Here is a 14,443-nt window from a genome sequence, read left to right as displayed (position 1 = left end):
GCCAATTGCACTCACACAGGAAATTCTCTGGTCACACCATGTTCAACCAGTGGAGGTGAATGCCACCATGCTATGACAACAGAGGCATCTCTCAGGACAAATGACCAATTCATCTGCTGCTGGTATGCTGGTATGTGCCATCCCTTGTTTAGGCCTGGACATGGCATAGTAGCTGGTGTCCTGGCATAGGGCTGTGTGGATGTACTGTCTCTTTTATCTAGCGATAAGAAACATTATGAACGGAGGGGGGTTCCATGTCTACAGGGAATTGGTGATGTGCTCTAGGGGAACACGTTGGTGTTGTTTCATGTCAGATGATATTCCAAAAAAGGTCTGTTTGCAGTGACAAAGGTTTTTGTTGCGATGGGATGTATTCTTAGCTGTACTGTGGCAACACTTTACTTTCTTCGACTGCTTAGTCATTTTGTGTGTGTGTGTGTGTGTGTGTGTGTGTGTGCGTGTACTACAACCATTTTAGGAGCAAAAATCTCAAGCTACCACTAAGTAGCTTTGGCACGGGTGTCGACACAGACACACACACACACACACACCCACCCACACCCACACCCACACCCACACCCACACCCACACCCACACCCACACCCACACACACACACACACACACACACACACACACACACACACACACACACACACACACACACACACACACAGGAGGGTAAGTTGTGCTGTGTTTCTCATGTGTTAATCATTGACATTTACAGCTTGGAAACGATAATCACTGGAGCAACAGGCAAAGGTCTCTTCCAGACTCCTCAACGTTCACATCACTCAGGGAGAACCACCTGTCTGTACAAAACCAATGGTCTTGTCTGGTAAGTCTGGGTGGGAGACACTGGATTGGGGTGCTACCTTTTTCTATTGGAGAAAATGGATTTGTTTATTTTGGTGACATTTTAATATTGAACAGAAAGAGTCATAGTTTTAGTGGTAGATGTATGATAGATACACTATTGTAAGATTGGTTAAGAGATGGTCAATACTGGTGTTCTGGACTGGTTGACTGTGGTATAGTAGATCAACATAATAGTGATGATATTGTAAACATACCTCTCTCTTGGAGAAAAACATACAAATTATGTACTTTGTCACAAGTTGGAGTTTGAAGTAAGACGTTTTTTAACATTCAGATGTACAGCGATGGTTCACAAAAACTATTAATTTAGATGATGTGTATCTCAGAATAACAATTTGATTGATATGATTCAAGATTCAAGATTCTTTATATGTCATATAAAGATGATATGTCATACTTTTAGAATACATGTGGAATCAACGACTGGAAAACATGGACTGGATTTCACTCATATTTATGGCAGGGAAAAGGGCAAGCAGTAAATACTGGATGCTCTCTTGGTTAAACATTGACTCACACAATGCATGTCTTATGTCTGTAATTCAGATGCATTATCTAATGGGTGTCATTTTATACTGCATGTTAATCATGTTAACCAGCTTGTGGTAACAACAAAACCAAATAGAGAGAGACAAGTTCTGGTTGATTACTTTCCCCTTTATCCTTTAAGTGGTTACTTGTATCACTAGCAATAGCTGTAAATATGTACACAGTTTCACTAATGCAAAATACAAATAAAATGTGTTTAATAATAATAATAACAATAACAATAATAATAATAATAATTATTATTATTATTAACTGCTGTTGTGTTGTGTTTGTAGCTTGGATGGCAGACTACAGGAGGATGGGTGGAAGTGTCCTCCTGCTGGCCCTGCTGGCCCTCCACACTGACGGTGAGTATAGGCCTCACTCAGTCTCAAACATCATGGATTCATTTGATTGATCTGATGACACAATCAAAAGCTTTTGCCACAATAACTAATGAAAGTATAAAAGTATATATTGATAAGCCCTCTACTGCATGACCAAAAAGATATGTACTGTATATCTTGTTTTATAATTTGGGGCATATAAATGATTATTCTTTCCATAGTCCATGTTTTTTATGTCATGTTGCCCTGCTTTCAGGGATTTTCTGGTTGTCTAACTAGTTATCATGTGCTTTTTCTGCAGCTCAAGGAAATGTCATGCCGGAAATAAGCAATACCGTTGAAACATTACGGGAAGACATTCCGCTATGTATGTGTATCTTATCAAGGGTCAGTTTTAGAATGGGTCTGGTCGTAAATGAATATAAGTTAATTTGATAGGTCCTATGTTTAAGTCCTATTTTGTACAAGTGTTAACTGCCATATCATGAACTGTCTTTGCTCCATGCTGTTTCTGGATTCACATGATTTCACACCCTCTCTCTCTTTAGATGGTTTTGCATTTCAAATACAGGCTAGTGACAGTGATGGCGATACGCTGACATATAGTCTCTATGGACCAAATGCAAACTACTTTGATGTTGTCTCAGCCACCGGCATTGTTACAGTCATCCGTTATCTGGACAGAGAGGTTGGTCCCCTTCCACTACTCACCTGATCCTGAAACTACTTACAATTCAGCAAAAAATAAGTGAGGAATGTTTTGCTAAAAATGATTGTTATGTTTTGTTTTGTTTTTCACTAGACATTTACTTCGTTCCCTCTCGGCCTTAGTGTTTCTGATGGAACATACACAGTAAGTCAACAATTTTGAAGTAAAACAACATTTTCTTTAAATCAACACATGTATTTCATAACTTGTTTAATGGATTATATTATCTCTTAGGCTGATAAGGAAATTCAAATAATCTTATCAGATGCAAATGACAACAAACCAATATTCGAAGATGCACCCTACAACGTAAATGTCATGGAAGTAAGTTCAATATCAGATTTCTACTTTTATACTTTCCATGATTGTATACTGTACCTTCGATGTAATTTAATAATTTAACTTGTAACAACAACTATGTCATTACATAGTATGTTAATTATTAGTTAATACTTATTAATAGACTTACTCACTCTTATTATGTAATTACAAGATACTATGTAACCACATGTAAGTATAATGTTATACTAAATTAATTATAATATTACCCAGGTATAAAAAAACAACATGTAAAGTGTTAACAATTAGATAGTTAAAAGCATATGTAATGACTTCAGTGACATCAAAACAAGTACTCTGTGACTATATTGTATTATTGTAAGATTAGAGTTCAAAGGTGCTACACTGATAGCATGAAGAGATGTTTAACCTGGGTAAATGTGAGTCTGGCTAATTTTGTATGTACTACACTATATACTGCTAATCGTCAGTCACTTTCTTTTAACTTGATTCTTTATGTAATAACATGTAATACATCTACCTCACCTTTTATTTTCTTTAATTAGAATACTGCAGATACTCTACTGTTTACAGTCACTGCCACTGATGATGACACTGGACTTGCGGCCCTGATAAAGTACACAATTAAAGAGGTACGTTTTCTAAGATAAAGCACATTGTATTTTTGCTACCAATATGATATGCTGAAGTATGATATTTGTATTTAATGGAAATCCATCTGTGTACTCATGTCTAGGTTGTCCCAAGTGAAGGAACCAGTCTTTTTTCTATTGGTGAGAGGAATGGGAAAGTCACACTGCTTGGCACTCTGGATTATAATGAAAAGAGCCCTTTCTATAGGTTGGAGATAGTTGCATCTGTAAGTACTCAATTAGAAAATAATCTTGTCACATCACAACAATTCACTTCATTCACTGCTGTGTCTGCACTTGTCACAGATGATCTGTACTTTAGTGTGTCTCTGGGAGTGGTTACTGTGGTGGTTCACCCTTTAACGGATAGTTACAAAATCACATATTTGGTTCCCTTTGGTTACTGTCACTAACCACTAACTGAAAGCAGTTTTAACCAAAAAACAATGAAAATCAATGGACCCTAAATTAGCATGTTTGAAAGGTCCAAATCATTTGTTATTATCTGAAAAGACTCAATTACTTACTTTATGATTTTGAGATCATTTGGGCATGAAATGTAAACATTTTAATGAAGGGTCCATTGACCTTTGGTTAAAAATGCAATAGAAATGCTATAATACAGGACTAAAGTGTAGATTGAAGTCTATCTATAGACTCCTTTCAGAGTAAGGAATCAAATATGTGATTTTTGTCATTGTTATCACTATTTTCTTGAATAGATCACATAAAGCACTGTTTGCTTGTTTATGCTACACATTATGATGACTACATATTGTCTGAAAGTTGATAAAACACTTTACTTCAGTTGTTTGAATGCCAGATGGAGAGTAGTGTCAACTTTTTCAGGGGTAAAGTAATTGTGTTTCCTATGACAGGATAGTGGTGGTTCATTAAACGGAATCACTGTGATCCAGTCAAGCAACACCTTTGCCTACATCACGGTCCTCGATGTCCCAGATCTGGATCCACGGTTCATTAACCCCTCTTTCACAGCCACTGTCATCGAACACTCTCCTGTGGTGAGTGTTGTTGAATGTGGATTCTTTTCATCAAATTCCTATTCCAAACTCATTAACTAATGAAGAGATCTATTCTCTTTTTTGAGTTTTTGAGTTTTTAACACAACTCGAATGACTCTGCTTTATTCTAGGGTCAGTCTGTGTTTAAAGCACGTGCCATAGACCAGGACGCAGGAATCAATGACATAATCACCTACAGCATTGAAAGTGAGTAAAATTAGATTTTTAACCTTTGGTCATTTTAAGTTATTAGCCGAATACCAGTGGAATAACTATTGATTTTAATCTTACTAATTCGTAACGCAATATGTAAAATTGAGTTCTTGGTATTCAGTTCTTGGTATTGTTCTTGTTTGTATTAAAAGTATTGCCAGGTCTGTTATAAGGCTGCTCTGTAATTTTACAGATTCCAATGCAGCTGATCTGTTCCAAATCTCAGCCCCTGATGGAGTGATATCTATCAAGAGTATCATTGACCGTGAGGCTTTGCTGGACATAAACTATGTTGTTATCCTTACAGTGACGGTAATGTGAATTATTTTATTATTAGGAATGTATGTGTGTCCTGTGTGTTATGTCTATCTGGCATATGACATGTGAATTGTGCTATTGTGTACTTATATTCTTAACTCAGAATGTTAAATCGGAAGTTCCCTTGTGAAAAACATTGCTATTCTATTCTATTCTACTTTCCCATTTAAAACTCTTGCATTCCAGGCCACTGAGGCGGAGCTAAATGTCGATGGGCTCCCGGCCAAGGCCTCCACTGAAGTGTTTATCACCATCACTGACATCAACGACCACAAGCCCAAGTTTTATTTGTGTGACGTGGACCCATGTGTGGAGGCCAGCAGCTTCAGTGGGCAGATACCTGAACACTTCTCAGGATCAGTTCCTCTCAGCATCATTGTCAAGGATCTAGACCAGGTCAGATTCACAAACAGAATTAGAAGTATTCAATTTCAAAGATTCATAGAAACCATCAGTACAATGCCATGGATGTAGGTTTGTTACAGCACCAGCCAAATTAGAATGAAGAAAGGAAATGTTACCAGTAGTAGTCAATGTGTTGATGTTGATGTGTTTTGTATTGCAAGGTTATTTGTGGTACATGAATGAAATAAGTAACAAATAATGAACCATCATCGTTGTTATTGTCATGCAGGGAGACAACGCAAGAATCCAGCTAACCCTGGACGGACCCGACAAGGATGCGTTCTCTGTCACCCCAGCATCTGCCAACTCAGAGAGCACAGTTCAGATCCTAGTCAAAAACCCTCAGATTGTCGATTACGAGAGTAAAACCTCAATGGTTGTCCATGTAAGCATGTGTGAAGAGATGGTTGGAGTATTTAACCCAGACTAACTAAAGGCTTTGGATGCTGTCAAAGGCCAGAATTATCCCAGCTTAGCGGCAAAAGGTTTTACGGGCTACTCACCATGACAACAGTGGTCATTAGGTTGTTAAGGGAGAGACATTGTAAGCATCATACAGGAGGATTTAAATTCTATGCGCTAAACTGCGGACACATAAGTCATATCTTCATTGTTACAAAGGCTAATTGACAAGACAGTGGATGATGATAATGATGAGCAGACAGAGATTTTTTTTTTAAATGTATTAAACCCTTATTTATCCAGGTTTGTTTCATTGAGATAAAATCTCTCTTTCAAGAGAGGAAAATATCAGAATTCCAGTTTGTGCGCAAGTGAACAAAATCAAGAGATGAGTTTTCCCTGTCCAGGTGATTGCCACTGATCCATCCAACGAGGTGGATTGCTGCTCAACGGCTACGGTGACCATCCAGATCGAGGACATAAATGACAACAGGCCTACCTTCCCTAATGAGACCTACAGTATAGATGTGCCTGAACACAGTCTTGATGGAACCCAAGTGGCCATCATAACAGTAGGTCCATTTCGATCTAGATTTACATTTACATCCTATGTGTTCTCATTCATTATGTATGCTCTTTGCATTCTATTCAACCCCAACCACCACCATTGTGTAGTATCCACTGTTTTGACTAAATGAGTAGCTGTAGCTCCAATTTCTGCTTAGTTTTTGGCACTCACAGACACTTTGTTTTTTTTTCAGGCATCTGATCCTGACACGATGGATGTTGGCGAAATCACCTACAAACTTCTTCCAGAGAGCATGTATGTCATAGGAACACACTGTCACTCTTGTTAGCATATCTTTCAGACTTTTCAAGCTGATACATTTTGTTTCCTGCATATCTTGAACAGGCGTTAGAGTTTGCCGCTCTATGAACAACAGAAATGGAAATGTCCTCAATTCAGTTATCTGACAGGTGGTGCGAGTTTTCATGATGCAAATTTCAAGAAATATTACTGGTTTTCAGGCTGAAGTTTTTTGATGTGGATCCCAAGACAGGAGCGATATTTGTGAAAAACAGCAATCTGATTGATCGCGAGGTCAACTCTCTTTATTCTGGGACTCTGCAAGCGAGAGACTTGGCCAACAACATTGGAACCACCGTCTTAGAGATCACTCTGACCGACATCAATGACAACCCTCCAGTGATCAGCAGAGAATCATACATGGGCATTGTCAGAGAGGGCCCAGACGGACAACTGAGGGTTCAAATACAGGTCTGAGTCTGCGTCTCTGTTCTCTCAGGATGTAGAGATCCAATCCACCATAGAACTGTTTAATGCAGTGCCTTTGTAAACAAACTAACTTACCACTGATGGGAAACATCTATCCATGAGTACTGGTTGGTTTTCAGTGTCGTCAAAAGCATTTTGTGATTTTCTTTTACCAAGACAAAAACAGTTGATTGATTGTATTGAAGCCTGAATAAGAAATCTGAAAAACTAGTTATACGAGTTATAGGGGCAGTCTGAGATTGACATAGTTAAAACTCATCTCATGGATAGTCATTCCTTGCATCCATAGCTTCGATTATGAATTTCGAAGTGGTCACATTTCTCCAGCCCCAACCCTCAGCTGTTCACCAAAAAAAGCGGCAGGGAGGTCGCTTTCTTGTTGTTTGAATCTCAGATTGCCCCTTTAGGGTCACATTGGCAGAGTCTGGTATGATGAGTAGTGTGACATACGGATGAAGGATGGAGGACGATGGTTGAAGATCATGCCAGGGATTATGGGATGAAGATTGTTTGGGGTTTGTTGGTGATGGTCCTCTTTCTCCTCATTGGCAGGCTACTGACGCAGATGAACCAGACACAAGCAACAGCAATATCGTGTTTAAAATAGTGGGCAAAAACAGTGACCTCTTCACCATTAACCCTATCACTGGTGAATTGACAAACAGTGGCCCGCTAGACCGAGAGGCCATCGACCGCGACTTGAATGGGAAGATTGAGTTGAACGTGACAGCGACTGACAAGGGCACCCCACCACTGTCCACCTGGGTGGAAGTCATCGTTGACGTGGAGGTGAGCAATGTCTCACAAAACTCATACAGTACACTGCAGGGAGAAATGCTCAATATGTAGTGGAACCAGTCATTGATGATGATGACGTGGAATGTTTCTTTTCTTATATCTTTCTCTCAAGAATATACTTTTTCATTTGTTCTGTAGCTTCACATTTTCTTTTACTTTTGTTCTAGGATATCAATGACAATTCGCCAACTTTTATTCCTGCAGACGTCTCATACAAATTCTCTGTTTATGAGGGGAAGAAAGGTAACCACACTTTTCTCTTTGTTGTAATCAGGTATGTCTTTTGCACATTGACCAATTTCAATGAAGACTTTAAACAACTTCCACCTTTTCCTCAAGGGAATACTAATGATCAGTCTCTTAAACATCAGCAATTTCCACAGAGAAGGCTAAGCTAGAATTCAGCTGAAGTTGCCTTTTTCAACCCTCTTTAACAGGTGCTTTCGTCGGCTTGGTCGATGCGGAGGATTTGGACCAAACCCTGGACCACAACCGTATCTCCTTCAGCATTATTGGAGGCAGCGTTGGCAATTTCATCATCCGTTCTCTTCGGTTGGATGAAGGACTCTACAGTGGCAACATCACTGTGGACCCTGACATAGAGCTGGACTATGAGAGCAACCTCAAGTCCTTCAAACTCATTGTGGAGGCCACTGACCTGGGCCAGAGGAAGTCCACTGTGACAGTAGATGTGAATGTGCTGGACATAAACGACGAAAGGCCTGAGTTCAGTCCCACAGGTCCTCTGAGCGTAAAGGAGAACACCACCATATCTGAAGTAGTGGGACGCTTCGAGGCCACAGACCGTGATGGTAAGCACCTGCTCGTCTACGAGCTTGTCTCCATGAAGTGCCTTTGCCAGGGCACACTGGGCCCCTGCGAAGAAGAGTGGTTCAACCTGGAGCCCACGGGCGAGATCACGGTCAACAATGAGTTTGTGATCGACTACGAGATGTGTAACCAGGTGGAGATCGAGGCGCAGGTGGTGGATGAGTACACAGAGAAAGGGGAAAACAACAGTGCAACACCAGGTCAGTGCAACCGCATTTGTTCAAGTGTATGATGCTTCTGAGATGGCAATATGGCGGTTATATGATAGTAATGATGCTAACATGATCAGGGGGACGGAGCTGTCTAACTGCTGTTTAAAGAGCTTATTTGTATCTGCCAACATACTAACTATTTCAAATTGATTTCAGGCCACTTGGTGATTAATATTGAAGACATCAATGATAATGCTCCTGAATTCATCCGGTCGGATGCAGACGTCTTTGGTATGTCTATATATCGGCTTGTGCTGTATGTTTTGAGTAGTTTGGCTCAAGGGGTTTTCACAATTGTGCACACTGTAGCTGATGAATTGACGTAAAATATGGCCAACCCACAGTAACCTAGAGTGACGGCTTTAGCTGCTGATCTATATTCTGTCGCCTGAGAGCCTGTATCTATATTTATTTGTTCATTCAATATTGCATGTAAAACATTCATTTAAATGTACACTTGGGTCATTTTGCATAAACAGCTTAACATCTTACAGGTTGTGCTTGACAGGATGTTAACCAACCATTTTCTTCTTCAGTTGTAGTGTCAGAGGGCACAGACACAGGCAAATCCGTTGCACAAGTCAAAGTGAGTATGTTTGTGTGAAACAGATCCAGATGTCAGAGCCTATCTTCTGCCGTAGGCTGAAGTCCCATCTCATTAGACTACATGGCCTCCTCCTCCTCAGACTTCTCCCCATTCTAGCACTTCCCAACACACACACTTGTGCTGCACACGCACACGCGCACACACACACACACACACACACACACACACACACACACACACACACACACACACACACACACACACACACTGTGACTGCTTGTGGCACTTATTCTTACAGAAAGTCTTACTTGCAATGAGAATGATGTACAGTATAGTTGTTTCGCTGACAAATGTACTTATTGTAAGTTGTTTAGGATAAGAGTGTCTGCTAAATAACTAAACTGTAAAATGTAATCCAGTTGATTGCACTTGTATTGACAGGGATTAGAGTGAATTTTAGTTTGTAATCTTTCTCCCACACAGGCTGAAGACCGTGATTCGGGAATAAATAAGCAAATAGTGTTTGATGTAGCAGGTGTACAATTTCATGACACCAACAATCAAACGAGCCCCATGGGGCCACTGTTTAGAGCTGTCACTACAGCTCAAGACAACTTCTATCTTGGAGTAATTCAGTGAGTACAAGTGCAGCCCATCAACTCATGTTTTTATTTTTTATTTCAAGTTAATAAAATGATAAAACAAAAAAAAGTGTAAAATTAAGCTGTTTGTTGCTATGATGGATACAATGGATGCCATAGATGAGAGTAAAATGACACTTAAACGAATGACACAAGTTTTGACTTTGCAGATCGGCCCAACCGCTTGGTAGTGATCTGAAAGGAAAGTATTTGGTGACAGTTGAAGCGACTGACAGTGGAGACCTCATCACAACCACCGTGCTGGAGGTAGCTGTTCAAGTTCATTCATTAGTATTTTGATGGTCTTCTACTGTGTGCTTTAAACAAACAAACAAAAAGTAATAACTTCCTAGCTTTCCCCAAACTTTCTATCCCCCTCCCTTCTTTACCCCTCTCTGTGCAATGACACCTTTCTCTGCTTTTTTCAGATTTTCACAGTTGACACAACTTTTAAAGTTGAACTTCTATTCAGATCCCCGAAAGCAGAAGTCGAGAAGAACCTCAATGCCATTATACTGTAAGAGTTTCTATATTGCACATAGCATATTCATATTGTACAGTATGATCAGAGGCAGAAATATGTACAAAGAATAGGTACAAAGAATAAGTACAAAAGAATAGGTACAAAATGCTAGAACTGATATACTGATCATCCCCCTGCAAACTGCCATAGTATGTGAAAGCCTTAGTAATGTTCAATGTATGTCTTTCTACTTATTGTGACAGTTCATGTGATACCTTTTACGTTGAGATTGCTTTGTAGCATCTATTGAAGAGGGTCTTCACCACAGCGGTTAATTTTTTTTATATGTTTCATTGCAGGGCTTTAACAGCAGCCACTAAAGCAAAAGTGGAGGTTGTTGGGGTCAGGGTTCCGGACACTAAGCAAAGCAGGTGAGAAGAGGTGCACATATAAAATCATCCACCAGGTGGTGCCAAACAGATGGTGGTACAGTAGTATGTTGCCATAAAGAAGATTTAAAAAAGCACCATTCTCTTTTATAATGGGAAATGCGAAGTGAGATGCTCGTGACGTCACCTCATTGAAGTTGAGATTTAAAACGGTTAATGTAAGGGTTAATGTTAGGGTTAGGTAAGGGTTATGGTTATAGTTAGGGTAAGGATTAAGGTAAAGGTTAGGTTTCAGGGTAGGATCGTTCTGAGGATCCCACTTAGCATCTACCTTTTCATAATGGATTGATGAAGAAGTTGACCACAGATACTCTAAACCCGGATTCACACTACAGGCCTGAACCGAGCTGAGCCGAGCTGAGCTGTACTGGTCTGGCCTGATTTATGCATGCATCATAGCTGCTGAAACAGTGCTGGAAAGGACAATGTGAAAGAAAATTATCCAAGCCAGCACAGTACAGTTTGGGTCAGCCCTAGTGTGTAAAGCCACTCACTGTAATCTTAGGCGGGGTCGTGTGGAAATACACCCTTTCTTGTATCATTGGTTAGTTATGGGCAGTGATGACACAGTAATAATGTATTAGTGATGTATAACCTCTTGATTGTGCTTTTCAATAATTGGGTTGTATTCCTTTTCCCAGGGAAACATCGGAGACTTATGTGGATGCGTATTTTGTGTTCCCCAATGGAACTGCCCTCACTTCTTCTGTTGTGGAGGACCTGGTGTCAGACCCTACCCATGCACCCATACTTGCACAGTATGGCCTCGCACATATTGTTAGTTTGTGGTTCAAACTCTAGTTCATAAACAAGCAAATTACAACAATCAAGAAACTTCTTACTCAACCATTTCAGCCAAGTGGCTTGGAAAACAAACAGCATTTGGCAGTCTTTGAAATACTTCTATTGGAAATGCCCATAAACTAAAAGCTTTTTTAATAAGATTTGTCCTTGCACCATTCAAGATTGCCTTGAATGGGTTAAGTAATTTTCTACATTTTGTTTATTTTTCTGTAGTTTTCAACTTATTTGTTTCAGATCACTCAAGAAATTCCCTCTTTGTTACTACAAATGACAATTGTCTTTCCTATTCAAAGAGCACTGTGTACACCCAATCTCTGTAGTTATACAGTAGCTCTACAGTATGTCGAATACATACCAGCTGCTGTCTGTGACTGCCTGTTAAGTCTGTGACTGCCTGTTAAGATAATACATAATGCGTGAGTACATAATGCCTGCTCCTGTTGGTCTCAGCTGTGTGTCCTCTACCTGTGTTCTCCAGGAGACTAGTATCGTGGAGAAGAAGGAGCTGGACACTGCGGAGTTTGCTCTACTGGGACTTGTGGCTGGTCTCATGATCCTTCTGGTTGTCATGACCACCTCTCTGGTGTGCACTCGCAGGAGGTCAGTGCCTGTCCCTCCCTCCTGCTTATATGGGATTGCACAATTAGATTTCTAGCTGAATTCTAGAAAGAGAGAAAACAGACAGACAGAGAGACAAAGAGAGAAAACAGAGAGAGAGAGAGAGAGAGAGAGAGAGAGAGAGAGACAGACAGACAGACAGACAGACAGACAGACAGACAGACAGACAGACAGACAGACGGTAGGACCAGGGGCTATTGGCAGTCACAATGCTAGAAGAAGGAAGAATTAGGTTTTCTTTTTTTTTTAATTATTATTATTATTATTTTTACAGGAGAGAAACTTGTACAGGGGGGTAGTGGGGATGAAGAGGTCTTTAGGTCTTTATGAACCTACTGCATGTTAACATTTCAGCTACCAGACCAAGATGAAGGCGGCTAAAGCCATGAAATCTGCAGCCATGGTGGCTAATGAGAACCTGATGTCTGGACCTGTGGTACCTGGCACCAACAAGTACACCATGGAGGGGTGAGTTGCTCCCACTCCATACTGTGTTATAGGAGGACAGGCTTATTGTAATGCATGGAATGGAATGAGGAATGGTATCAAACACACCATTCCTCATTTGGTTCTATCCCTTTTCTCCCTCCACCAGCCTCCACTGGTCTAAGTAGCCTTAGACCTCTTGGTCTAAGGAGTGATTAAGCAAGAGTGATTCCCCTACTGCTGTACATCCTTCTGATTGTCATGTTGCAGCCATTTTCATACAAGGCAATTTACAGATATGCTACACAGACCATCGGAGCTGACTGTGTGTGTGTGTGTGTGTGTGTGTGTGTGTGTGTGTGTGTGTGTGTGTGTGTGTGTGTGTGTTTGTCTGTCTACAGGGCTAACCCTGTGCTCAACCTGAACATCGACACGGCCACCGACCTGGGCTTTGATGAGGAAGGCTCCAGTTCTGACAGAGTCAGGTAGAAACAACCGTCCACCATATTCACCTACTTCTGTTTCTCTGACCTAGGGTCAGATTACCCCACACCCAATCCTAACCATAACCACTACACAGAAACTACACTGGCCACACGGCTGCACCTACATGCGAGCGTTGTAAAACTCTTTCACACTCCCTTTCTATTCAATAACTTCTCCTTGAATCCTATCATTTGACGTCCACAATATTTACTTAACGTGGTACGTGGCCAGGAAATCCTTGTTGTCCATTTTGTTGTGATGGAGGTTATTGAAAGTAGATTGATTCCAATTAGACATTTTGTCACTGTATGCACACCGCAGCATGTTCTCTAGTTGAGATGGAGGACTGGTAATCAACAGGTAACATTCAATTTCACCTTCATTACACCATTCATTACACACTTCAACCTACAAACATGCTGTCAATGTATTTGCCCATTTTCAAATCCTATAGGTCTTTTTATTTCCTTTCAAGACAGTGTTTAAAACATTTCTATACTGGTCATTCTCTTTGATAATGTCCTTGGTTGGGCATTATTGAGATATCATGGACATCTGTGGAGCGTCAAGGATTTGTATATGATTCTGAATATGTGAATTTCATTCTTTCTTTAAGCCTCAATTCCTTGGACATTGACATAAACCTGTCTGAGAAGGACATGATGCCCATGATGGTAAGGTTAACGCAGAAAAATGTCATCTGTCATTACTACACAACCTTTACACAACAGAGCAATGCACCATGTATAAAGAAGTGAATGGGAACCGCAGTCACTATATACTGTATGCTTGGTTGCTATGAACAGGTAGTACACTGTCAATATGAATGGCCTGCCCAGGGACTACAGATGTCAGTTAGCTTTCTAGCTAATTCTGATGCAATAAATACATCTTTGTGTGTGTGTGTGTGTGTGTGTGTGTGTGTGTGTGTGTGTGTGGTGTGTCTGCGCTATGACAGATGATCCAGGAGGAGGATGAGGAGTATGGTGGGGAGCTTGACTACATCGAGCCACTAGGGGCAGCACTCGCCCAGCGGGGTAGGAAGAAAGATCCTGACAGCCCTCATTTAACGTTTTCCAACCCAGCATTCAGTACCACTGACCTGTGACCTCCATTCT

At 40.5% G+C, this 14,443-nt stretch overlaps 1 protein-coding gene across 1 annotated transcript; it reads left to right on the top strand.

Annotated features, from left to right (window-relative positions):
• Positions 1 to 1,706: 1,706 nt before the first annotated feature.
• Positions 1,707 to 14,433, top strand: cdhr2 (cadherin related family member 2; the record flags this gene model as incomplete). The annotated part of the gene is made up of 18 exons (XM_083685612.1): positions 1,707 to 1,773; positions 2,301 to 2,440; positions 4,272 to 4,415; positions 5,133 to 5,342; positions 5,581 to 5,736; positions 6,161 to 6,325; positions 6,515 to 6,576; positions 6,783 to 7,032; positions 7,603 to 7,839; positions 8,016 to 8,091; positions 8,286 to 8,879; positions 9,048 to 9,147; positions 10,250 to 10,346; positions 12,274 to 12,395; positions 12,768 to 12,881; positions 13,241 to 13,324; positions 13,942 to 13,999; positions 14,284 to 14,433. The coding sequence occupies 18 exons, from the start codon at positions 1,707 to 1,709 to the stop codon at positions 14,431 to 14,433; spliced, it is 2,826 nt and encodes a 941-aa protein (XP_083541738.1).
• Between the last annotated feature and the right edge of the window lie 10 nt (positions 14,434 to 14,443).

The sequence above is a fragment of the Argentina silus genome, assembly GCF_951799395.1.
Source record: "Argentina silus genome assembly, chromosome: 15".
NCBI lineage: Eukaryota > Metazoa > Chordata > Actinopteri > Argentiniformes > Argentinidae > Argentina > Argentina silus.
This window is presented reverse-complemented; position numbering and strand designations above follow the sequence as displayed.